This window comes from Papaver somniferum, chromosome 6, assembly GCF_003573695.1.
Source record: "Papaver somniferum cultivar HN1 chromosome 6, ASM357369v1, whole genome shotgun sequence".
Taxonomy (NCBI): Eukaryota; Viridiplantae; Streptophyta; class Magnoliopsida; order Ranunculales; family Papaveraceae; genus Papaver; species Papaver somniferum.
In genome coordinates this window covers 168,217,296-168,244,649 of record NC_039363.1, presented here as the reverse complement: position 1 = coordinate 168,244,649, position 27,354 = coordinate 168,217,296, and the positions used below count along the sequence as shown (strand labels likewise).

Below are 27,354 nucleotides of genomic sequence, written 5' to 3'. Positions count from 1 at the left end.
GTCTATAATGTTGGCTCAAATATGATGATTCTATGTTGATGATATTATTCTAACTGGTACTTCAAATGATTTTCTTGATCATTTGGTTCAATTTCTGAGTTCTGATTTTTGCAATAAACAATTAGGAATTCTTAGGTATAAAGGCCTTAAAAACATCTAATGAAATTATGCTAACTCGGAAGAAGTACACAGTTGAGTTTAAGGGACAAGAGTTTAAGGATTTAAGGCTAATATGATAGAATGTAATCCTTGTAGTACTCATGTGGCTAACGGGACAAGAGTTTCTGTAAATGAAGGAGTGTTATTAGCTGATGCATCTGAATATAGAACTATTGTGGGTATGCTTCAATACTTGTGCATTACAAGACCACATATTTTTTTGGGGTAAATAATGTTAGTCAATTCATGCATGCACCTACAGATGTGCATATGATGTTAGTTAAAATAATTTTGAGATATTTGAAAGGTACAGTTGGTTATGGTGTTGCTTTAAGGAAAGGTGATATTATATAGTTATATGCTTGCACTGATTCAGGTTGGGGCAATTGTCCAGAAACTGCAAAATCAACAAGAGGGTATGCTATTTTCTTTCCTTATTCAGTTAATTGCATATTTCATTGACAATGCCCATTCCATTGCATTGTTACAATAAAAGTGTCATTTACCTGTCATCTAATCATGTTTCCCATTATATGATAAAACATATAAAAACTCATTATCCTGCAATCAGAGAATTGATTACAAGTGGTTTTCTTCAAGTTCAACATATAGCTTCTGAACATCAGTTAGCAGATTTATTTACCAAGGGTCTGTGTGCTCCTGTGTTTCTTTTACTTCTGCAACAACTACTGGGTTATTCTTTGAATGAAGACAAGTATGGTACAACATCTACTTCTACTTCGCTTTCTGTTGAGTCTGCTGCTGCATCTACTTCACTTTCAACTGAGTCTTCTACTACTGCAAATAAAGATTGTCAACTTGCTTTGCTTGGTTAATCTTCTTCAGTAGATTGTGTTATTGTTTCTCCAAGACATGTTGTTTTTCTATAAACTTCTACTTGTTCTGTATTTTCAAACTAATAAGTGTCTGTGATTATCAGTTTGAGGGGGGATATTAGCAATAGAATGTGTTAGTCAAAGTCAAGTCAAGTCAACTTTGACTACTAAAGTCAATAGTCTTTATAATAGTCTCTCAGACACATTAAATATGTCTAAATAACCTTGTATTGTTTTATTAAGTTTTCTTACACATTCAGTACAATATTTTTCATTGTTTTTCTCTCTGAAACACTTTCTTCATATCATGAGAACACATCAATTCTCAGGCATGCCATAAAACAATACCTCTTCCTGCTTGAATTGCATGTAGAGTACTCTCAACATTCCTAATACCCACAACAAAAACATCATCAGCTCCTCCAAGACTATCTAGTCTACTGACATACATTTTCTAGTCGATTCAAGTAAACACCAAGATTAATCTACTGAAATACATTAATTCTGGGGTATTAAAAAAGTGATGGTGGTGGTTCTTAAATGAGAAGTTCAAACTTCCTCAAATCCCCATCACCACCACCAAATTTATCTACTCTACTGAAACACCTTATTTCTAGGTATCGAAGGTGGCATTGGTGGTAGTTTTTAATAAAGTTCAAACTTTATTAGAACAGTTCGCTAAAAATGTCAATTAGTGCGATTTTGGGTCGATACAGTGCAAGAAGAAAATGTTTCCTTATTTTTTTTTGATCGGCAAATTAGCTAATTTATTGAAAAATGCAGAAACAAAAGTTACATCTTAGAATTTTTCGACCAAAGCATCCACCCTTATAGAAAGGCTGAACAAACTGTCGTGACCGTGAAATTTTCTCTTGTAAAATATTGGTCTGACATCATAGCCATCTTTAATTGCTCATACAACTAGATTACGGTGTTGGTCTTATTCTATCAAATCTGATGATCTTATCGGGTGAATATTGATACCTTCTCCGGATGCTTGATACCATATTCCATAATCACCCGAAGAGTTTGCCTGCAGTACATCCTCGCCTGGTACATAATGTCTAATCCTTCTTCTTATCCAACAAGAATGAATCCGACGTTCCTCGACCTTATACTACTGGTCCGCCCAACCCGAACCTTCCACCCTTGAGCCCACCATGATTCGATTCTTCTGCTTCCTACGCGTGCTCCATCAATCATATTTAATGCTTTGTCCCCCGATTATTCTGCTTCTTACGCGTGCTCCATCAATCACATTTAATGATTTCTCCCCCGATTTAAATTCCACTGTTAGATGTAGCCTTCGCTTTACACGTGTTCCCTCCTTCGAGGTAGATATCTCTTTTACGGTGTCAAGACCGAGAGGTGATTCGGTACTCTTTTTTGATCATTTCTTCGGTACGTCGGTGCTTAGGATGGTGCCACACGCATTTGTCAAATAATTGCTACTACAGAGCCATTAGTCACGCACAAAGAAAAATAACAACTCTTGTGATACCTATGATAGGTAGCAATCCCTGCATTCTAGCTCGGACGACTAACAAAGTTTATTTCCAGTTATGCAGTTACCCCAACATAAAACGTGGATGAATATTCGTTTAAAAAATCGAGGATTCTATAACAAAATGTTTAGGAAAATTACTATTAGAGGTTTGGACTTTACAAAGCAAAACAGACTTGGACTTTACAATAGCATACTAGCAATCCAGGACTTGGACTTCAGAGCACTTGATTTGGAATTCACAGTACGTCGGATCTCCTTTTCATTCCACCATTGCATTGTACGAGCTAAGATACCCAGTACTGGATGAATCATTGTGTTAACACCCAAGTAAATGGCTAAAACAAATTGCACAATGGAAGTTCGATGAGGGAACTCCTGAACTCGCACCAATAAATGGAGGTCCCCATGATAATAATAATAATAATAATGGAGGGCACTAGGGCCTCATAGAGAATGTACCAAGTCAAAATTACCCGGGGATGACAATTTCATAAACAACTCATTTAAGTAAAGGAAAGGAGCTAATCATGCTGAGAATTTGAGTTTTCTCCTAACATAACATAACAAATAAGTCTTCTAATTCTATGGAATGTATACACATAAAGATGAGATGAATACGAGCACATCATGCGAACTGGAGGCTTGACAAGGTTGCCACAAAATAACCACCGCAGTTAGCACCACTAGCGGGATCCACCCAAGAAACAGCGCCAAATTCAAAAAATTCACAAATCATTGTCTTATCCCCTGGCTCGCCTAGGTAAATCAAGTTGCTGCCAAAAACATATGATAAAATGAATAAGCATCCACATAAAAACCAGAAACACAGGGATGTACTTTAACCAACAGTATCCGTTGATATGTAATTTGTTCCAAAAAAGACATATTTTCCAACCCAATACACCTTTTCACAAACTTAAAACCAACGAAGGAAAGAGAAGCTCAACTCTGTGTACAAAAATAAACCTCCAAAAAGGTAAAACATATTTTACCTGCAAATTTTTATCTTCCCAGTATTGCCGTCATTGCATATGCAACCATCTCCATCGTTCACTATTTGTATCTGTGGGAGAATATGACGCACAAGCATGGCGATACCAATACCAAATTCACATTTCTCATCTCCACTTGACGAAGCAGGCCATGCCTTGCTGTCAGGAAATTCAGACTTTCTTACCAGCTTTAACCCTAACATAAAAGGATTGTATAAACCAAATTGTGATCTCAAATTTCAAAAATACTACATCATCAACCTAGACATACAATAAACTAGATTAAATCAAAGACATTTGCAAACCTTTTGTGTAAAATGAATTACGCTCAATAATGGATACCAGTTCACCCACGCATTGCTTTTCGAAAGCCAAAGGCCTAATTAGGACGAATGTAAGATCTTCCTTGTAGTAAATGTCGGGGAAATTCCTGAAATTATATATTGAGAGTATATAAATCAGAGTAAAGACAAAAACAGTGACAAGCTTCTTCTTCTAAGACTTTAGTCCCATAAAAGTTGGGGTAGGCTAGAAAGGAAACACGAGGACCACCCAGACAGTCGCCCATCTTGGTACTGTGCTCACCCTTTCCAGAGGAAATGGCTGGTTTTCAACAAAACAAAGGTACACGAGGATTTCCCAAGCGGTCAATCATCTTGGTACTGCTTTCACCCTCTTTTGGTCTATCGATGGCTAGCCACGCCTATTACCGACCCTCTTTTAGACAAAACAATGAGAGACAGGAAAAAAGGAATAGATATTGTAATTCATAACTAGAACAGGAAACTTACGGAAATATATAGTGCTCCGATTTCACTAAGTTTTCCCTAACATCGTCTGTTGGGCCAGATAAAGTGCCATCAGGGAATGCACATGCCAGATATTTACTTGCCTCTACTTCTTTTCTCCAGGTGAAAAGAGAGTCACTAGCAAACCACAATTCATAATCTTTTACTGCACTTCTAAATGAATCACTGGTGTAAGCTTTTAGCCTGTTACACAAAATGTTCAATTCATCATTGTGTCAGAGTAAGACTCAACTTCACCAAATTTTTGGATAAAAATTGTGGTGTTGAATAGTTAGAAGTACTATCTACAGGAAAGCAGTAGAATTATACATTCTAATCCAAATAAGAGATATTAAATGTGGTCAAGAACATAACCTGCCAGGTGCCCAAATGTTAAGTGTTTTCGTTACTGATATTTCTGATGTAAGCTGAAGAACCTTTTCGCAGGTAAAATATGATTGATATTTTTCAGATGTAAGCTGATGAGCCTTCTCAATAGCATCTTCACCTACCAATATCATAGCAATAAATGGATAGCGAGTAAGATGTAGCATAGAATCACCCGGACAAGGGTTTCTACCATCCCTGTCGAAGTGTGTAGTAAGAAATTTTGCTGATGCGCACATTAATCTCATCCCTGAAAACACAAACAAAATCAAATAACTATGAATTGAGAATGCAGGGCAAACAGCATGCATGAAAATTGAAAAATTAAAGATAAATAAATATACATGAATGGTATACTTACCCATGATGTCCAAGCCGATCCCCTCAATTGCCGTCAAGATCTTGCCAACAATTCTTTTCGAAGCAACCGAAATGGGATAGCACAGCAAAAAGGTCCAATCCTGCTTCCCCTTCGTAATATCTTTTGCCAGTCCGTGTGTTTTTTTCTTCTCTACAGATACTGCAAATCTGAATCTATTTTTCTTCTCTACTGACGCCATCTTGTAAATATACATGAGAAATCAGATGATGAGATTCACATGAGAGTCTAATAAAATAGAAAAATGGCAACAAAAGACAACCCTTAAAACCCCCTTTTTGCAGACCTAGTTTAATTTTTAAATCCAATTGAAACCAATCCAAAACAAAACTAAAACCAGATAGGCACGTATGGGAAAGGCAACCTTGCTCTTTAGGTCTTCTCCCTCACACAAAAGTGTGTTGACCTAAGGGTCATGCCCTTTTAGCCAATTCTGTGGTATTTAAGTCTAAAGCTCTTTAGATTTTAGTTTATGTGGGACTATTCTTTTATCTATTCAAATGAAAAAACAACTAGTGGGCAATAGGTCTAGGGATCAAATCATAGTCCAAAATAAAACCCATTTTTTTTCCTAACACTTACATTGTTCGATACTCCTGGTTCTTGCCACGGCGAAAGCTGCAAGAATTCTGACCATCACCCCTATATAGTTTGTTGCGCTGATCTTGATCCCCACACTCCTGTAATTTTTTTCCTATCTATATCCGAAGTATCTTTATACTCAACATACAATTACATGGCAGCACACTTGATGGGAAATGTTAACTGAAGGTCATTTCTCTGTTGCGAAGTTGGTTCGGCTTTATGTGTTGAAAACAATTTTGGCACCTTGCCTTATATGTAATTTAGCATACCACAACTCCTAGTTATGGAAATTACATGTTGTCTACTGGGGACGAGGTATAGAGACCAAACCAGTCAGAAATTTAGCTGTCTATCCTAGCCTAAGGTCATATCAAAGCCGCATGAGCTAATTGCTTAAAACCAGCCTTCCCGAATAAAACTGTACCCAAGTTTAAGTTAATTCTTAGTTTTTTTTTGAAGCAATTTAAGTTAATTCTTAGTTATCTATTTATGATTTCTCTCTTTTGAATAAAAAACATTTGTAAACCCAGAAATCAGCATGGTACCTTTATTGTGTTAGAAAATAATAAAAATTATTACTCACACCTTGTGTCGCTGGTTTCAGACAAAGAGAGATGAGGACACATGATTTGCATCTTTAGCAGAACTTATTGAATCAATCAAGGGGTTTATCCCAGACAAGATGGGTCCAAATCACCTCATTTATGAAATGTTTACGCCGAAACAGGTAAGAATTTGTCGGTCCATGACGTATAAATTAATAGTTTTTGTTGTATCTTTCGTTAGGTATATTACTATTAAAAATTGTTTTAAACATCTATTTTTTATGATTGGCGTACGACTCGTATCACCAATTTACTTTTAGTGTTTTCAGTTCTTATGGTAAGATTATAAATGTTGTACGATTCGTATCATTGATTTACTTTTTATGTTTTTAGTTCTTATTGTATGACAATGGTGAAAGAAAAGAAATGGAGACACATTCTTGGGCATCCACACTTATGGACTCGCAAGAAGGTTGATTACTTGATAGCAATGAGAGACAACGTACGTGGATGTCTGGAAACCTTTTATTTAATATGAACGAACTTGGGTGGATCGCTCCAATTTATGACTGGGAACATTTGGTTAATGGACCTAGTGCTGCACTCTGCGTCCGTAGACTATTCAATGATGCAGTTCAGCGGAAACTTAAAAATGCAGCTGGACAACCTGTACTTCCTACCTGTTCAACAAATAAACCATTAGATCTCATCAGATTCTTGAGAGATACATACGAGCATATCAACGATCTGGGTAGGGTATATTTGCAATTGATTCATTTAATGATCTTTATTTTAATTTTCTTTTCCTGCCATAACTCTCCAAAAATTTCCAGACTAGAGATTCATTCTATGACCATAAATACATACATCAGGAACCATACTAGAGGTTATCATGAACCATAAGAGAGGTAATTGCTTAGAGACATCAAACATCAGTTATCAAATTGCATTCTTGAATAGGTAACATTATTGTTCAAAGCAATGTAAGTTTGTTGACTCAGGTACGTTTGCATTCCATGATACATTCATGCCTTCCAAAATTTGGCTTTGCATGCACCCAACTGAACCTTTAGGAATGTGATAGATTAAACTATCTCAACATCCTAGGTTGTATTATGATGGCAATGCTGTGTCATAACGCAATCTCAAGGTAAGTTCCAGATGGTTGAGATGCATTTGCAAGTTGGGGATAATGCAACTGCCCTGGTAATTGATTCTTCCAAAGTGATTTACTTGGGATAACCTCAACAGACCACATGCGGTCGATCCAAATAGTAACACCCCAACTCAGTAGGATTTCTGCACAACGAAGTCAACAGATACAATTGTTCACAACCAATACAGCAATTAAGTAAAATCAATCACATTCAAATCGCAGCACTGCATTTGGATTTAATGTTTATAAAGTTTATATTACTGAAAGTGATAATAGTTTTGATATAAAATCATACAGGGTAGCAAAACTTCTCAAGAGACATTCAAAAGTTGGATAGACACTCTGGCCCCTAGGATGCTTCCTGTTCACTTCGAAAATCATGTAAGTGGATAATTCGATTTAATATGTAAATTTATTACGTAGAAAACCATGTTTTTCCTGTTCACCATGCAATATTTAGTAGTTTGTTTTGTTTAACATTATTCTTACACTACAGGGTAGTCTCAAGAAGCGGTATGAGGTACTAGCAAAATAAATCCAACAAAGTTTTAAGAAATAAAGAAGGTACTTGGAACGAATTGAAGATGTTCAGATTTATTGTTGTGCTCGAGGTCAACATTCTAGAGGAACCCAATGAATAGAGAAGATATGTCCTCTTCTATGTTTGATTAAGGAGAACATTGTCCTCAAAAAGACCAAATATAAGAAACTCGATGAAATGTGTAGGATAGAACATAAATGAAGAAATTGTTTTATCTTTTGTAAAACATATCTCTGCTAAAACTCCCTAGTTTCCATGTTTTAGTTTATTTTATTTTGTTTTGGTTTATCACGACCTTTTCTTGATTATTGATAGAGTTCCCAGTCCAAACTATGTTTTGTCTATATTAGTTTGTGGATTTATACAGTAAAGATCTTTATTTGATATTGGATAAGATAAAGGTCATTCCTAAGGAATTTCAGTTTATTTGGAGGATGAGTTTGATTTGCGATTCTTCTCAAAATTTTGGGGTTTGTTTGTTTCTTTCTTGAAATGATTGATTGCGTAAAATTAACCAAGCAGCATGGTGAGCTGCTCCGTAGAGTATGCGTAGTAGTGAAGATTTCAGTTTGACTTTTCCTGGTTTTCTCCGCTTTAAGATCCATTCCCAAACTTTGTGTCTTCCATGTTAACATTGCAGGTTCTTTTCCTTTACTTCTGCCATTTCACTGCCTCTATCAGCCCCATGTGCCCTCTATTATACTTATTCCGGCTTTGAAGGTCCTTGCTCCAGTTTGTCCTGAACTTATACCTGCCATTGTTAGTGCTGAAATAAACTTGTAGTGAACCACTATGGTAGTTTTCGGTACTGCTGTGTTTTTATCTGTAGATTAGTGACTTACCTAAAGATGGTTTTCTATTCCTGATCTAGTCTTTAGTTTTTTGAGGTGTTTGTTATGACATGGGTATGGGTAAGCGTAAAAAGATCTAGTTGATAGGGAAAGCGCCTCGTAGTGCGATTTTTAATTAAATTTATTGAAATACGCAGATTATGATCGGTAAATGAAATACGCGAAACCTTCGTATATACATAGAAATCTACTAAAAAGGTAATTTGCATTTTACAATTTTTCGACAAAAGCATAAGACTGAACAAACTCAAGAAGATAAAACACACCGAAAAACTTCGAAATCTGATCTTCAAGGTGGTTCAAAGACCACTGTTCTTGTTGAGCATGAACTCTATAAGAGAGACGTCATGAAAAGCACTGCTTAGTGCTTAGTTATTTCATGATAAGGGAAGATGCCAATGCTTGATTTTCTCTGATATCTCGGCAGGTAGCTAAAATTTCTTTCAGCGAAAACTGCAACCACAATGTGAAGGTGACGGTGAAAATTTCTCGACCATTTGTGTTACATTGGTCTAACGTCCATAACCTTCTTTGGTTGCTCAATAAGCTCATTTGTGTTGCTATCTTCATGCATATTTTCAAGTGGCTAAATAGCTTAAAGAGCCATTCCAACTACAGATCATGCACAAAGAAAAAAAAAACAAGTTTTATGATACCTATAAGAAGCTAGTAACAACCACCTGCAATATGGCTTAGGAGGATTAACAAAGTTCATTCCCAGTTATGCAGTTACTAACATAAAACATGGATGAATGCAAAACCAAAATGAACAAAATGTTTAGGAAAGTCGCTATTTGGGGTTTGGCACCTTTGTTCTTGTTCTCCCACATACTACTGTATATTACAAAACTACAGTAGCATACTAGCAATCCCAGGTTAAAATTTCCAATGAATATTCCTTCACAACACTTAAACTTGGAATCTACAACATGTAGCATCTCCTGTTCATTGCATTGTACTAGATGAATTATTGCGTTAACACCCAAGTAAATGATTAAACCTAATTGCACAATGGAAGTTCGATAAAGGAACTCCTGAATCACGCACCAATAATGGAAGTCACCATAAATAAATAGTAATAATAATTTGTTAGGATTCCAAATGATTTCATGTAATACTCGTTAATGTAATATTTTTAAAATAAATAAATAAAAAATAAAATAAAATAAATAAATAAAATAATAATAATAATAATAATAATAATAATAATAATGGGGGGCATCATAACGAATGTACCAAGTCAAAACTACTCGGATATGATAATTTCATAAACAACTCTTTAAGTAAAAAGTAAAGTCTGTGTTGAGCTTATCATGCTGAGATTTTGAGTTTTTTCCTAACATAACGTAACACATAATGGAATATATACACATAAAGATGATACGAATACGAGTACATCATGCTTAGTACTTTCCAAACTGGAGGCTCGACAAGGTTGCCACAAAGTAACCACCGCAGTAAGCAACACTCACAGGATCCAACCAGGAAACAACGCCAAATTCGAAAAATTCACGAATAATTGCCTTGTCCCCAGGCTCTCCTAGGTAAATCAACTTGCTGCCAAAAACATATGACAAAATAAATAAGCATCCACAGAAAGACCAGAAACACAGGCAGGTACTTAATCAACAGTATCCATTGATATGTATTTGTTCCAAAAAGACCTTTTCAGGGTTTCAACCGAATACACCTTTTTCACAAACTAAAAACTAATGAAGGAAAGAGGAGCTCGACTCTGTTTACAAAAAAAAAAAAAAAACTGGACTTAGACCTCCAAAAAGGTAAAACATATTTTACCTGCAAATTTCTATATTCCCAGTATTGTCGTCAGTGCATATGCAACTATCTCCATTGTTACTATTTGTATCGGTGGGAGAATACAACACACAAGCATGGCAATACCAATACCAAATTCAGGTTCCTTATCTCCACTTGACGAAGCTGTCCATGCCTTGAATAAGACGCAGATCTACTGAAAAAATGACATAGATCTATTAGAGATTTTGGTTTTCAAAGATAAAAACTTGAAAATAGTCCGAAAACGTAGATCTACTGAAAATGGACATAAATCTATCCACATATTTTTTAGTTGAAAGAGACGATGAATGCTGAAACTGTTTCAAGCGTTGTTATTGTCAGAGAACGGTGCTTGGAACAGAAAAGTGCGTAAAATCATAGGATAAGATAAATCTTTTATCGGGACAGAGTCCCTGTTTCTAGCGCCAGTTTGTGAACACATAAATCACGATGGCATCCAAGTGTTCACAAAAATGTTCGTATACAACCATTCATTATAAAACTGATCACGATATGCATAAAACTACGAGGGTACGATGACTCATCGACTCAGAGCCTTCGGGCTCGTCCTTGTCTAGTCATATGGTATCAACATTGTTAATCATATAACATGATAAATAAAGAATCGAAGCATAAACATAAAGACATAATGTAAAATGCTGAATGTAAATGAGACAATGATTTACGTGGTTCATCACTAAGGCCTACATCCACGGGATTGGTGTTTCACTATGTATTGAGGGATAACAAAGATAGCCGAATGACTTTAAGTGAGCATCGACGCTACGGGGAAATGGGAATCAAACTTACTCTTCCTATGTTCTTCTCTAATTGCTAAAGATTGGTCGACCCCCTCTCTCTTAGTGGAGAGGGGTATTTATAGGTTTATTACGTGGGATCCACTTCTGAGATCAGTTGTTATCTTATATTCTTATTCTTTGTGCCGATCCCTCTGGTATCTTCATCTTCCGCGATGCCCCAACAATTTATGCTTGGTGACGATGAATCTCCTCTTCATCCTCCACAGGTTGGTCGACACGTATGCTAATCTAGGGTGTTTAATGCGGGTGGTTGGGTCATCTGCACGCGCCAGACAGTTGTCTGCTACCTCTGTCACATCCTTGTCAGTTAGACTAACCCTCACCGTTGATCTTGGATCCTTCTCGAGATGGAATAAAGTGAAACCTTGGGTATTCTTTAGTGCTTCGCAGTAACCCATTCCTTCAGTGCTCCTCGATTCTCATCCATCATATCTCGATGCTCCAAGCTGTGTGTCCTCCACGTGTGTTTTTCCAGACACGTGGCGAGCGATTGATTATATGCATACAATATTAGCATGAAGCCGGATGAGATCTCTTCAATCTCTACATACTCTTTTGCAATCTAAAACCAAGTCGGTTGGTAACCTCGAAAATATATTCAATTTGATATCTGATGGGAGACAGTTTAGATAATATTCTTCTTCCATCTTGTTCTCCTTTGGAGAACAAAAATTCTGGTGTCGCACATCTGCTGCACCTGATCTATTTATTAGACAACTAGCACTTTTATTACCTTTTTTGGAGTCATAATTGGTTTAGGAAACGGACTTAATTTGTGGTAAATTTTGAACTTGGGTAGTCCTAAAGGTGCATTATTATTACAACGTATAGGGTGCGGATGGACATCCTTCCCTCAAGATGCATAAGGAAGCCATTAAAAATTGGTCCATCAGACCAGGGTGCGAATGGACATCCTTCCCTCAAGATCCAGAAGCAAAAGCGTGTTTATAGATCTTAACGGGATCAAGGATTTGGGAATAAGTCAATGTAGTACGCCTTGGACGAGTCAACCGAGTTACTCGCAAGTAACTCGGGTATCGGCCTTTGGCCGTTACGATCCCTTAAAACTTGGTCGAGCAGGGTATTTTACATTTACTCGCCGAGCATTAGTGACTCGGACCGTGTCAAGAGTTTTACCGGGTCACGAGTAACTCAGCAGGACATGGTAAAATTAGTAAAGTCAATTTCCAAACATCTTTATAAAGTGAAAAAACCCTAAAAAAATGATCTGCAAAATTGGAGAATATGGAAGAGCAATGCCATCGTCGTCGTATCATCAGCTAAGAATCAATATCTTTTAAAATAACTTGAATGAAAAAAAGTTTGATGAATCATTTAAGGAATATTGGAGGAGGTTTGGGTGTACCGTAATGTTTGATGGTTGGAAGGATAAAAAAGAAAGACAAATTTTGAACTTCTTAGTTTACTGTCCAAACGGAATTGTTTTCTTGAAGTCTATTGACACTTTAGGGATAATCGAGGATGATGAATAAACAAGCAAACTCTGCAATGGAGTGATTGTCGAAGTAGGAATAGAAAATAGTAGGTTAAAAATTTATTTCCTAAATTATTGATTCATTTATAAGTTGATTACATATTTTATTATTGATTAGTAGCTAATGAGTTATTGTTTTCTTTCATCATAGTTCTTCTCCGTTGACGGTTCAAATTTTAAAGCTGCTGGCAAAGCTTTAATGAAATAACACCCTACGCTATTTTGGACTCCATGTTTTTTTCATTGTATCAATCTAGTCATGAAGGACCTTAGCGAACATATTCCATAGATAATTAAAGCTCTTGGCAGGGCCAAGCCACTTGTTTCTTACATCTACAACCATGGAACAATATTGACAATGTTTAGAGAGTTAACGAACAACAGTGAATTGCATAGATATACTGACAGTTGGTTTGCTACACAATATTATACATTGAGTATTATTTTGGAGTATAGACATGACTTGTAACTGATGTTTGTTAAAGAAAAATGGATGAAGTCATCTACGCAAGGAAAGCAGATGGTCAAAAAATGATGGCAACAGTTTCAAGTAATGAATTTTGGGAGAATGTTACTTTTTTGTGTCAAGTATTGGGTCCACTAGTAGAGGTTGTCAGGATGGTTGATACTGAAAGAAAAACTTTTATGGTTATATTTATGAAGTTGTGTCTAGATGTAAGGAAAAAATGGAAAATAACTTAAAGGGAGTTAAATGCAGCGATCAAACATTGAAGAAACTTTTTGACATCTATAGGAAAATAAGATTTATCATCCATTGCATTGTGCTGGTTTCTGTCTGAACCCAAAGTTTTTCTATAAAATCCCAGCTATCAGATTGACAGTTTGAAATGTATGTTTTGAAGGAAGGACTTTACAAGGCTATGGATCGGCTTATATCTGATCCTAAAGAATATGATCAGACAATGCTTGACTTGAGGACTTACATAGACGCGAGAGGTTTACAGGAAGCGCATCAGCTACGAGGACAAGAGATACGATAAGGTTACGTAAGTTTCAACAAAACTTTATATATATATATGCATATTTATTATTTTCTCTAAGTATATGTACTAGTATTAATTTTAAATTTCAGATGTGTATACACTGAAACTAGTTTATGATGAAACCAATACCATTACCTACTCAACTAAAACTAGTTTCAACAAAACAAAATTCACCTGTGTTTTGCCATCAAAAATTGGTTTCATAAAGATCAATATTCAATAAAATAAAAAAGATACGATGAAACCTTATTTCCATTCACCAACACAACTTTAATGACGAAACCAAACACGAAGACTTCCAAGTTAGGGCAAAATAAACTAGGAAAAAATCAGGTGAAACCAAAATTTGGTTTCACCATTAAAATCTTTGGTTTTATGATAGAAAATAGGCAAGTTTATGATGAAACCAAATTTGGTTTCATCATTAGTTTACTGTTTTCACCAACCAAAACTGTCAGAATATGATGAAACCAATTTTGGTTTCATCATAGATCTGTCATTTCCCCAACACAATATTGATTTCGATGATGAAGATGTAGAATTATTTGTTGGTGATGAAACATCAGAAGGTAGTAGTGGTGGTGGTGACTGTAGAGGATTGAATGATGAGGCGGAGGTGTTTTTGGTAGCAGATATGCAAGTACTGTTGTTGATTTTAGATGATCAAATGAGGAGGAGGTGTTGTTGGTGTCCGATTTGAAGGTATTGGTGGTGGTTTTAGATGATAGAAGGAGGAGTTAGAGATAGTGCTGGTGGCGGATCTGACATGTGGTGGTGGGAAAAACAAAATTAAGAGGAGCGGTGTTGTTAATGAAAAATTAGGATGTAGAAAGATAAGAACGTGATGATGATGTTAATGGAGGAGACATAGGTGATGTTGGTGGCGGATCTGGACACAACGACTGTTTTGATGGTGGCGAAGCTACTGTTGGTGATAGATCTGAACATAAAAGTAGAAAAAAAGAAGAAGGAGGTGCTCTTGGAGGAGATTGAGGTGTTGTTGGTGACGGATATGGACATAATAACTGGTTTGGTGGTGGCGGAGCTACTGTTGGTGATAGATTTGAGCATAAAAATAGCAGAAAAAGAGACAGAGGTTTCGTGGAGGAGACGGAGTTGTTGATGCTTGTGGTGACGGAGGTGTTGCTGCTGGTGTTCGTGGAGATCTATCTTTGTCGTTGTTGGTGGGGGAGAGAAGGAGGCAGAAGAAAGAAGAAATGAGAGAAGAAAAAGAAAAGGAAATAAAGATAACAATGGCATGTTTTGGTTTTTTAAAAATAATAAAAACTATATTTACTCATTGAGTCGTGCTGTGACGAGGTTACGAAGACCCTCGCCATAACCAACATAAGGGTGCACTTCCTGACCGTTGAATGATGATAGATATACACGCATCTCAATGAAGAATCTAAAAAGTAAAAAATAATTGTTTATTTGAATTATTTCTAGATAGTTCTTTAATTTTCTTTGTTGAATTAAAATTATATTGTTGTATACAGTCTTGATGAACTGATTATCATTTTAGATATGACTTATTGTTAGACCGAATATGAACAGTATTCATGATGCCAAATTGATTAAACGAATATGGGGAAATAATTCCCAAATATCAAACCTAGTTTTTTCGATTAATTTCGTTATGTTTGTTTGTGACTTGGAAATTAAAAATTACCGCACAGTTGAAAACTACTAACCTATCGCTACCAACCTATTAACAAATTAAGCCAAACGATAAAAACAAGTTCCACTGGTTGTTCTTGAAGATTCAGATGATTGTTCAATTATTAGCGTCCGTAACTACAAAAATCATTTGACTAATCCCTTCAAAATTATTGTCGCGTCTTCTTCCATTTTTGAACGCAGATAAAGGAATGAAATTGTACTAGCTAGATTTATGAACTTAGAGCAAATGAAAATATACATGGATTAAAACTACTGGGAGCTACTAAAATAAAATACATGGATTTAAATTTAATAAAACATAATAATATATTTTATTTTAAAATTATGTCTCGGGATTTGTGTTCATCTATCTTATCCTATCCAAGGGCTAGGATGCGCACCCTTATAGTGTTTGTCACGAGGGTAACCTCGTTACAGCACGACTCTTTACTCATTATTATTTGATTTTGGGATTTTATGCCACTTTTTAATCAAATTGTTTTTATTTACTGAATTTTTTGTACCACCAATTTGGTCACCTTGATTTTCTAGAGCTTATTATGTAAGTATTATGGACGTAAGTATAAATACTTCCACTTTCTTATTTCCAACATAAATATTTTTCTCATGCATTTTTTTTTGGACATTTCTTCCCCGAGAAATTTTATTATTCTGAGTTCTGACATAGTTTCTGGGAATGGTTTAATAGGGTTTGAACCCCCGAAATCCAGCAGTGCAACAACTATGGGACAACTTGACTTGCTATCATTGCTCCCAACCCTATCAAAAGAAAAATTCACTTGGATGCGTTAGCTCTTGAAACTATCAAATGCAAAAAATAAAAGCATCGAGAAAATATCAAGGTTTACTCTGGCACTAACATTCAGTAGCATTTTCCTCTCTCAAAATTCCAAGGGACTTTAGACTTCAGAGTTAGTGTATCACCAAGTCCACCAGATGCCACAACCCCACCACCACTCTCTCATCAACTCTCCATTATTTTTAAACTTCTCAATTCACTCCCCAAGTGTGCAAAAATAGTGTGGCGATACAGTCTAAATAAGGTGCTTTTGATCTTACCATTGAACTTGCTTCTCTGCATTACCCTTCTTAATAATGGAGTCCATCGTCTTCCACCAGGTTGTTTGGGTTGGCTATAAGCTTTATGTAGGAAGCTTCAAAGTTCAAAAGTACTATTTTCTCCTTGCAATTTGTCACAACATAATAGTAAGAGATAATGGAAGACTAAGATATAGAGAAAGCCATAATAACATATTTTCTCATTACGGTTTACCACTAAAAGCATATTAGGACACAAACGCCATCCTAAACTATCTACTGCATGACCATTCTCTAACCTGGTAATTAAGCAAGAATGATAAAAGAAAACAACCAAAGTTTAGAACTCTTAGATTAAACTCCACAATGTCGGCTATATAAATAAATGAATGAGTTAACCAAAGAAGTTATATTTAACAACAATGTTCTTGGTTGTTTTAATTGCTATGAAACCTTCTTAATCTACCAAGAACAACCACCATAACTAAACCACACACCCATGGCAACAACATTTAGAACTATTGATTACAACAACAACTTTTGGTGAAAAACTGATGATTTAGGCATTATTACAAACACTTGATATTCGTTGTCTAAGATGGTGATGGAGATAACTCTGTCACATATTTTTCTTGCTAAAATTCACTGCAAAGTCGAAGTAGACCGAAACCCAATGACTCACATTACTCATTAATCTCACAACACTCATTACAAACATTCACCAAATATATAACAAAAACTTCATCACAATTTTAATTAAAACCCAACTTTATGTTCATAGATGTCAAATAAAAATTGCATAAGAGTTTAGAGGAATTTGTGTACCTTTTTCGCTAATCCAAACCAGCAACTAACTCGAAGGAAAATTTTCTTTTCCGAAAGCTTTTCTCAATCACGGATTGTTACTACGACTTTAGCAAAGAATAATAACTCATGTACCTTTAGTAGAACAAAGACCACTTCTTTAGTGATTGATTTGATGAACACCACAACCAAACCTCTTTGTGAACCCGAATATCTCTTGTTTATGGACTTGCCATCGTAAGTTTGATCAGAAAAGTCTTGACCTTGACGGTGTAAGTATCTACCTAACTGTCGTTAGTAACGTCCAGTTAAGTATTTGGTGTAAATCAAGTGTAAGTAATTAATTAGTTGTAAATACTCAAATAAGTGTAGTATACCCACGTTGTCGCTAACGGTGTTACTAACGTCCAGTTAAATACACGGTATAAAAGGAGTGTAATTCAAATTTTAATGCACCGACCAATAGAGTCTCGCCACTTGTCCTCTCCAGAATTTTCTAATTCAAAGCTTTTATCACTTAATTTGAGGGGGGAGGGGTGTCATACTCACCGTGCCAATGTGTTCAATATAGGATTTCGGTGAATATCGGTCGAGTACTGAGACACGATATTTCGGTAAATACCGGTGAAATATCGACCAATATCGACGAAATATCGGTCAATACCAGCAATATCAACATCTCGGTGAAACACCGAAACGGATATTATCGGCGGTATCTCGGCATCTCGGCCGAGTACATTGAACGTGCCACGTGGGATCTCATATGAATTAGTGTTTTATAGGAGGTCAGATAATGTGTTAGCCAAAGTCAAGTCAATTGACTTTGACTACTAAAGTCAATAATATTGTAATAGTCAATCAGACACATTATATGTCTGAATAACCTTGTATTGTTTTTATTAAGTTTTATTACACATTGAATACAATATTTTCATTTTTCTTCTCTCTGAAACACTTTCTTCATATCACGAGAACACATCAATTCTCATGGTATCAGACTAGATAACGATCCTAATCAAATTGCTCAACAATTTTTACAACAACTTTCATCAACTGGGTAATAAAAATTCAACAATTTTTTCCAAATCAATTTTAGGTTTTCATTCAAAAATTTATGGTCTTTACAAGATCTGGAAAATACTCAAATAATCGAAATATTCGTAGAAATCGAATCAACAAAAACATCAAGAACAACAACACTACAGAAACTCAAAATCATCATCAAGAAACGCTCTCTAGCAACAACAATTCACAATTTCCAAATATCCATTAATAAAATATTTTTGTTCTTCAACTCAGAGAGAAATGTCGACTTCAGCTGGAATTGGTAATTCTTGTTCTCTTCTCTTTACAAACATCACTAATTTGTTTCATGAAATAAGATGGATCCAATTACTTATTATGGTGTGAACAATTCGAGGGAGTTTTGATTTTTACTGATCTTTTTGGATATGTTAATGGTGAGATAGTAAAACCACCACAAAAGTTAATTGTTAATAGGGTTCAAACTCTTAATCCAGAATGGGTTTCTTGGAGAAAGTTAGATAGGTTTGTTTCCACATGTCTTAAAGCACCATTTATTGAAATTGTTAGTGGTGATGTTCTTGGTCTTGGCACTTCAAAAGATATATGGGATTTCTTGAATAGTAGCTTTAGAACTCAGTATCTTGCTATGAAGAACATGTTAAGAACTCAATTACATAAAATTAGAAAGAGTAAACACTCAATTGTAGTATATTTTCAAAAGATCAAGCCAATTGCTGATTTTTTTGGCTGCAATTGGAGAAAAGGTTAATGATGCAGACTTAATGATGTTTGTCATGAATGGTTTGGGTCCTGAATATGACGTGTTTGTTATATCCTCACAGTCAGTATCAACATGGCTCTAGTTCAAATGGTTATGCTGGATCAAGTTCAAATTCTAATGGGAGACGTTACATTGAGTACTCAAAGATGTTTTGTCAGATATGTAAGAAAAAGGGTCACTTGGCTACTAGATGTTTCTTAGGTATCATCCACCACCAACTGGAGCTGCAAATACTTCTAACTAAGCACATTATGCACATACTGATACTGGAGCAAGTGGTTCAACTGGGGCAGTTAGTAAATCAAATTTTACTCAGCAAGCTTTTACAGGTCTTCATGTTAATGCTGCTACAATTAATGATGAGCCATCTACTTCCAATAATGTGTGGATTACTGATAGTGATGCCTCAACTTATGACTGGAGACATAACTTTGCTTCAAAATACTTCTAACTAAAAAGGTAAATAGCATGTCATGATTGGTAATGGTAAGCAACTATATTTCTCTTATTGGTAGTACAATTCTCAATACTAGAAAAGAATAGCTTTAGACTAGATAATGTTTTACATGTTTCAGATATGAGACACAATCTACTCTCAGTAGCTAAATTTACCAGAGATAATCATTGTTATATAACTTTTGACCCTTTTGGATATGAGATAAGAAGCATACATAATCATGCTTTGTTAGCTCAAGGAAAGATGATAAACAATTTATATCCAATCACCTCTACTATGATGCAGTTTGCTTTTTCATCTCTTGTGGCTTCTTTAGACACTTGGCATAGTAGGCTTGGTCATCCATCTTTAAAAATTATTCAAAATCTTCATACTCATAAAAATATTGTTCTTAAATCTTCAAATTCTTTATGTCATCCTTGTCAACTTGCAAAAAGCATGAGATTGCCTTTTCAATTATCTTTGTCTCATGCTTCTTCTACACTTGCATTAGTTCATTGTGATGAGTTGGGTCCTGCTTCTGTCACCTCATTGGCATGATATAGATATTACATTCTCTTATTGATGATTTTAGCAGATTCTATTGGATTTATCCAATGCAGCTTAAAACTGAAGCTTTACAGTGTTTTCAGCATTTTAAAAACTTAACTGAGAATCTTTTTAAAACAAAGATAACATCTTTTGAAACTGATGGTGCTAGTGAGATAGTTAAGGTTTTTGTTTTAAAACTTTCTTGGGAATCATCTGGAATTCAAATAAGAATCCCTTTTCTCAAAACTCCAGAACATAATGGTCATGCTAAAAGAAAGCATAGACACATTACTGAAACGGGAAACACTTTGATTTTTATATCTTCTTGTCCTAAGGAGTATTAGTATGATTCCTTTTAGCTGCTACCTATCTTATAAATAGGACTCATACTCTTATTCTTAACAATAAATCTCCATTTTAAGTTTTATATAATGAATTTCCAGATTATTCTTTCTTAAGAGTTTTTGGTTGTATTTGTTATCCTTTTTTGGGTCATTCTAGAGTCGATAAATTTGTCTCCTAAATCTATTAAGTGTTTTTTATTGGTTATAGTACTTTATATAAGGGTTCCAAGTGCTTTAATCCAGTTTCTAAGAAAACCTACATCTTAAGGCATGTAATTTTCTCTGAGAATGAATTTTATTTTCATCATAATTCTGTTTTCCCTCCTCCTGCTATTGATGAAGTTTCTACTTCTACTTCTTCTTGTGTTCATTTTTCTACAATTGTTACAAGGTGTATAAGTGGTATTTCAAAACCAAGAACTTTTCCTAATCATGTTTTGAATCATTCAGTTACACATCCTTTGCCTACTACTTTTTATTCTTTACTTGATACTCCTACTGAACCAAAGAATTTTAAAGAAGCTATGCAAGATCCTAGATGGAAAGTATCTATGAAAGATGAGCATACTGCATTACACAATAATGGTACATGGGATTTAGTTTACCCAGAACCTCATATGAACATGTTGGGATGTAAATGGGTATTTAGAGTTAAATTGAATTCAAATGGTATTGTAGATAAACTTAAATCAAGGTTAGTTGCTCAGGGCTATAACCAACAAGATGGGATAGACTATGGATAGACTTTTAGTCTTGTAGTTAAGTCTACAAGAGTTAGAGTTGTGTTATGCATTGTTGTTAACAAAGGATGGCTTGTTAGACAATTGGATGTGTCAAATGCATTTTTGCATGGAGATTTAGTAGAAAATGTTTACATGAAGAGGTCTCCAGGGTTTGTTAGTAAAGAATTTCTTCACAAGGTTTGTCATCTTAATAAGAGCTAATATATGGATTAAAACAAGCACCAAGGGCTTGGTTTTAAAAGTTAAGCTCTTCATTACTTTCTTATGAAATTGTTAGAACTGTCTTTGATATTTCAATGTTTATCTATAATGTTGGCTCCAATATAATGATTCTATGTTGATGACATTATTCTAACTAGTACTTCTGATGATTTTCTTGATCATTTGGTTCAATTTATGAGTTCTGATTTTGCAATAAAACAATTAGGAATTCTTAGGTATAGAGGCTTTAAGAACATCTAATGAAATTATGCTAACTCAGAAGAAGTACACAGTTGAGTTTAAGGGACAAGAGTTTAAGGCTTTAAGGCTAATATGATAAAATGTAATCCTTGTAGTACGCATGTGGCTAACGGGACAAGAGTTTCTGTAAATGAGGGAGTGTTATTAGCTGATGCATCTGAATAAAGAACTATTGTGGGTATGCTTCAATACTTGTGCATTACAAGACCACATATTTGTTTTGGGGTAAATTTTGTTAGTCAATTCATGCATGCACCTACAGATGTGCATATGATGTTAGTTAAAATAATTTTGAGATATTTGAAAGGTACAGTTGGTTATGGTGTTGCTTTAAGGAAAGGTGATATTACATAGTTATATGCTTACACTGATTCATATTGGGGCAATTGTCCAGAAACTGCAAAATCAACAAGAGGGTATGTTATTTTCTTAGTAAACTCTTTAATATCTTGTTCTAGTAAAAAGCAGCCAACTGGTTTTTGATCCACAACTGAAGGAGAATACAAGAGTTTATCAGTTGCTAGTGCAGAGTTAAAATGGTTGTCATCCTTATTCAGTTAATTGCATATTTCATTGACATTGCCTATTCCATTGTATTGTTACAATAAAAGTGTCATTTACATGTCAGCTAATCATGTTTCCCATTACATGACAAAACATATAAAAACCCATTATCATGCAATCAAAGAATTGATTACAAGTGGTTTTCTTCAAGTTCAACATATAGCTTTTGAACATCAGTTAGCAGATTTATTTACCAAGGGTCTGTGTGCTCCTGTATTTCTTTTACTTTTGCAACAACTACTGGGTTATTCTTTGACTGAAGACAAGTCTGGTACAACATCTACTTCTACTTCGCTTTCTGCTAAGTCTGTGCTGCATCTACTTCACTTTCAACTGAGTCTTCTACTACTGCAAATAAAGACTGTCAACTTGCTTTGCTTGGATAATCTTCTTCAGAAGATTGTGTTATTATTTCTCCAAGACATGTTATTTTTCTATAAACTTCTACTTGTTCTGTATTTTCAAACTAATAAGTGTCTGTGATTATCAGTTTGAGGGGGGATATTAGGAATAAAATGTGTTAGTCAAAGTCAAGTCAAATGACTGAATCCGACGTTCCTCGACCTTATACTACTGGGCCGCCCAACCCGAACCTTCCACCCTTGGGCCCACCATGGTTCGATTCTTCTGCTTCCTACGCGTGCTCCATAAATCAATTTAATGCTTTGTCTCCCGATTATTCTGCTTCTTACGCGTGCTCCATCAATCACATTTAATGATTTGTCCCCTGATTTAAACTCCACTGTTAGATATAGCCTTCGCTTTACACGTGTTCCCTCCTTAATCATGAGGTAGATATCTCTTTTACCGTGTCAAGACAGAAAGGTGATTTGGTACTCTTTTTTGATCATTTCTTCGGTACGTCAGTGCTTAGGATGGTGCCACACGCATTTGTCAAATAATTGCTACTACAGAGCCATTAGTCATGCACACAAAAAAATAGCAACTCTTGTGATACCTATGATAGCTAGCAATCCCTGTATTCTAGCTCGGACGACTAACAAAGTTTCTTTCCAGTTGTGCAGTTACCCCAACATAAAACGTGGATAAACATTTGTTTGAAAAATCGAGGATTCTATGAAAAATGTTTAGGAAAGTTACTATTAGATTATTGGACTTTACAAAGCAAAACATACTTGGACTTTACAATAGCATACTAGCAATCCAGGACTTGGACTTCGGAGCACTTGATTTGGAATCCACAGTACGTCGGATCTCCTTTTCATTCCACCACTGCATTGTACGGGCTAAGATACCCAGTACTGGATGAATCATTGTGTTAACACCCAAGTAAATGGCCAAAACAAATTGCACAATTGAAGTTCGATGAGGGAACTCCTGAACACGCACCAATAATGGAGGTCACCATAATAATAATAATAATAATGGAGGGCACTAGGGCCTCATAGAGAATGTACCAAGTCAAAAGTACTAGGGGGTGACAATTTCATAAACAACTCATTTAAGTAAAGGAAAGGAGCTATCATGCTGAGATTTTTAGTTTTCTCCTAACATAACATAACAGATAAGTCCTCTAATTCTATGGAATATATACACATAAAGATGAGACGAATACGAGCACATCATGCAAACTGGAGGCTTGACAAGGTTGCCACAAAATAACCACCGCAGTTAGCACCACTAGCGGGATCCACCCAGGAAACAGCGCCAAATTCAAAAAACTCACGAATCATTGTCTTATCCCCTGGCTCGCCTAGGTAAATCAAGTTGCTTCCAAAAACATATGATAAAATGAATAAGCATCCCCATAAAAACCAGAAACACAGGCATGTACTTTAACCAACAGTATCCGTTGATATGCAATTTGTACCAAAAAAGACATATTTTTCAACCCAATACACCTTTTCACAAACTAAAAACCAACGAAGGAAAGAGAAGCTCAACTCTGTGTACAAAATAAACCTCCAAAAAGGTAAAACATATTTTACCTGCAAATTTTTATCTTCCCAATATTGCCGTCATTGCATATGCAACCATCTCCATCGTTCACTATTTGTATCTGTGGGAGAATATGACGCACAAGCATGGCGATACCAATACCAAATTCACATTTCTCATCTCCACTTGACGAAGCAGGCCATGCCTTGCTGTCAGGAAATTCAGACTTTCTTACCAGCTTTAACCCTAACATAAAAGGATTGTATAAACCAAATTGTGATCTCAAATTTCAAAAATACTACATCATCAACCTAGACATACAATAAACTAGATTAAATCAAAGACATTTGCAAACCTTTTGTGTAAAATGAATTACGCTCAATAATGGATACCAGTTCACCCACGCATTGCTTTTCGAAAGCCAAAGGCCTAATTAGGACGAATGTAAGATCTTCCTTGTAGTAAATGTCGGGGAAATTCCTGAAATTATATATTGAGAGTATATAAATCAGAGTAAAGACAAAAACAGTGACAAGCTTCTTCTTCTAAGACTTTAGTCCCATAAAAGTTGGGGTAGGCTAGAAAGGAAACACGAGGACCACCCAGACAGTCGCCCATCTTGGTACTGTGCTCACCCTTTCCAGAGGAAATGGCTGGTTTTCAACAAAACAAAGGTACACGAGGATTTCCCAAGCGGTCAATCATCTTGGTACTGCTTTCACCCTCTTTTGGTCTATCGATGGCTAGCCACGCCTATTACCGACCCTCTTTTAGACAAAACAATGAGAGACAGGAAAAAAGGAATAGATATTGTAATTCATAACTAGAACAGGAAACTTACGGAAATATATAGTGCTCCGATTTCACTAAGTTTTCCCTAACATCGTCTGTTGGGCCAGATAAAGTGCCATCAGGGAATGCACATGCCAGATATTTACTTGCCTCTACTTCTTTTCTCCAGGTGAAAAGAGAGTCACTAGCAAACCACAATTCATAATCTTTTACTGCACTTCTAAATGAATCACTGGTGTAAGCTTTTAGCCTGTTACACAAAATGTTCAATTCATCATTGTGTCAGAGTAAGACTCAACTTCACCAAATTTTTGGATAAAAATTGTGGTGTTGAATAGTTAGAAGTACTATCTACAGGAAAGCAGTAGAATTATACATTCTAATCCAAATAAGAGATATTAAATGTGGTCAAGAACATAACCTGCCAGGTGCCCAAATGTTAAGTGTTTTCGTTACTGATATTTCTGATGTAAGCTGAAGAACCTTTTCGCAGGTAAAATATGATTGATATTTTTCAGATGTAAGCTGATGAGCCTTCTCAATAGCATCTTCACCTACCAATATCATAGCAATAAATGGATAGCGAGTAAGATGTAGCATAGAATCACCCGGACAAGGGTTTCTACCATCCCTGTCGAAGTGTGTAGTAAGAAATTTTGCTGATGCGCACATTAATCTCATCCCTGAAAACACAAACAAAATCAAATAACTATGAATTGAGAATGCAGGGCAAACAGCATGCATGAAAATTGAAAAATTAAAGATAAATAAATATACATGAATGGTATACTTACCCATGATGTCCAAGCCGATCCCCTCAATTGCCGTCAAGATCTTGCCAACAATTCTTTTCGAAGCAACCGAAATGGGATAGCACAGCAAAAAGGTCCAATCCTGCTTCCCCTTCGTAATATCTTTTGCCAGTCCGTGTGTTTTTTTCTTCTCTACAGATACTGCAAATCTGAATCTATTTTTCTTCTCTACTGACGCCATCTTGTAAATATACATGAGAAATCAGATGATGAGATTCACATGAGAGTCTAATAAAATAGAAAAATGGCAACAAAAGACAACCCTTAAAACCCCCTTTTTGCAGACCTAGTTTAATTTTTAAATCCAATTGAAACCAGATCCAAAACAAAACTAAAACCAGATAGGCACGTATGGGAAAGGCAACCTTGCTCTAGTCTAGGTCTTCTCCCTCACACAAAAGTGTGTTGACCTAAGGGTCATGCCCTTTTAGCCAATTCTGTGGTATTTAAGTCTAAAGCTCTTTAGATTTTAGTTTATGTGGGACTATTCTTTTATCTATTCAAATGAAAAAACAACTAGTGGGCAATAGGTCTAGGGATCAAATCATAGTCCAAAATAAAACCCATTTTTTTTCCTAACACTTACATTGTTCGATACTCCTGGTTCTTGCCACGGCGAAAGCTGCAAGAATTCTGACCATCACCCCTATATAGTTTGTTGCGCTGATCTTGATCCCCACACTCCTGTAATTTTTTTCCTATCTATATCCGAAGTATCTTTATACTCAACATACAATTACATGGCAGCACACTTGATGGGAAATGTTAACTGAAGGTCATTTCTCTGTTGCGAAGTTGGTTCGGCTTTATGTGTTGAAAACAATTTTGGCACCTTGCCTTATATGTAATTTAGCATACCACAACTCCTAGTTATGGAAATTACATGTTGTCTACTGGGGACGAGGTATAGAGACCAAACCAGTCAGAAATTTAGCTGTCTATCCTAGCCTAAGGTCATATCAAAGCCGCATGAGATAATTGCTTACTAAACCAGCCTTCCCGAATAAAACTGTACCCACAGTTTAAGTTAATTCTTAGTTTTTTTTTGAAGCAATTTAAGTTAATTCTTAGTTATCTATTTATGATTTCTCTCTTTTGAATAAAAAACATTTGTAAACCCAGAAATCAGCATGGTACCTTTATTGTGTTAGAAAATAATAAAAATTATTACTCACACCTTGTGTCGCTGGTTTCAGACAAAGAGTATGAGGACACATGATTTGCATCTTTAGCAGAACTTATTGAATCAATCAAGGGGTTTATCCCAGACAAGATGGGTCCAAATATCACCTCATTTATGAAATGTTTACGCCGAAACAGGTAAGAATTTGTCGGTCCATGACGTATAAATTAATAGTTTTTGTTGTATCTTTCGTTAGGTATATTACTATTAAAAATTGTTTTAAACATCTATTTTTTATGATTGGCGTACGACTCGTATCACCAATTTACTTTTAGTGTTTTCAGTTCTTATGGTAAGATTATAAATGTTGTACGATTCGTATCATTGATTTACTTTTTATGTTTTTAGTTCTTATTGTATGACAATGGTGAAAGAAAAGAAATGGAGACACA

The 27,354-nt window shown here is 35.5% G+C and overlaps 2 protein-coding genes and 1 long non-coding RNA gene across 5 annotated transcripts; all 3 read right to left on the bottom strand.

Annotated features, from left to right (window-relative positions):
- Window positions 1-2,865: 2,865 nt before the first annotated feature.
- On the bottom strand, window positions 2,866-5,355 carry LOC113290061. Its single transcript, XM_026539563.1, has 6 exons — window positions 5,031-5,355; window positions 4,658-4,919; window positions 4,286-4,486; window positions 3,800-3,924; window positions 3,495-3,690; window positions 2,866-3,275 (listed from the first exon to the last, which is right to left on the bottom strand). The coding sequence occupies exons 1-6, from the start codon at window positions 5,242-5,244 to the stop codon at window positions 3,128-3,130; spliced, it is 1,146 nt and encodes a 381-aa protein (XP_026395348.1). The 5' UTR covers window positions 5,245-5,355; the 3' UTR covers window positions 2,866-3,127.
- A 4,604-nt stretch (window positions 5,356-9,959) lies between these two features.
- LOC113286396 lies at window positions 9,960-10,578 on the bottom strand. The gene is made up of 2 exons (XR_003329267.1): window positions 10,524-10,578; window positions 9,960-10,283 (listed from the first exon to the last, which is right to left on the bottom strand). It is a non-coding gene; the product is annotated as an uncharacterized LOC113286396 (long non-coding RNA).
- Window positions 10,579-23,329: 12,751 nt separating this feature from the next.
- Window positions 23,330-26,087, bottom strand: LOC113290060. 3 transcript variants are annotated; one of them, XM_026539561.1, is made up of 6 exons: window positions 25,762-26,087; window positions 25,389-25,650; window positions 25,017-25,217; window positions 24,531-24,655; window positions 24,226-24,421; window positions 23,330-23,614 (listed from the first exon to the last, which is right to left on the bottom strand). In XM_026539561.1, the coding sequence occupies exons 1-6, from the start codon at window positions 25,973-25,975 to the stop codon at window positions 23,548-23,550; spliced, it is 1,065 nt and encodes a 354-aa protein (XP_026395346.1). In that variant the 5' UTR covers window positions 25,976-26,087; the 3' UTR covers window positions 23,330-23,547. The 3 variants fall into 3 exon arrangements, with proteins under 3 accessions (XP_026395346.1, XP_026395347.1, XP_026395345.1); XM_026539562.1 differs by having other exon boundaries at window positions 23,330-23,538; window positions 25,762-26,086; XM_026539560.1 differs by lacking the exon at window positions 23,330-23,614 and adding an exon at window positions 23,633-24,007 and having other exon boundaries at window positions 25,762-26,086.
- Window positions 26,088-27,354: the final 1,267 nt, after the last annotated feature.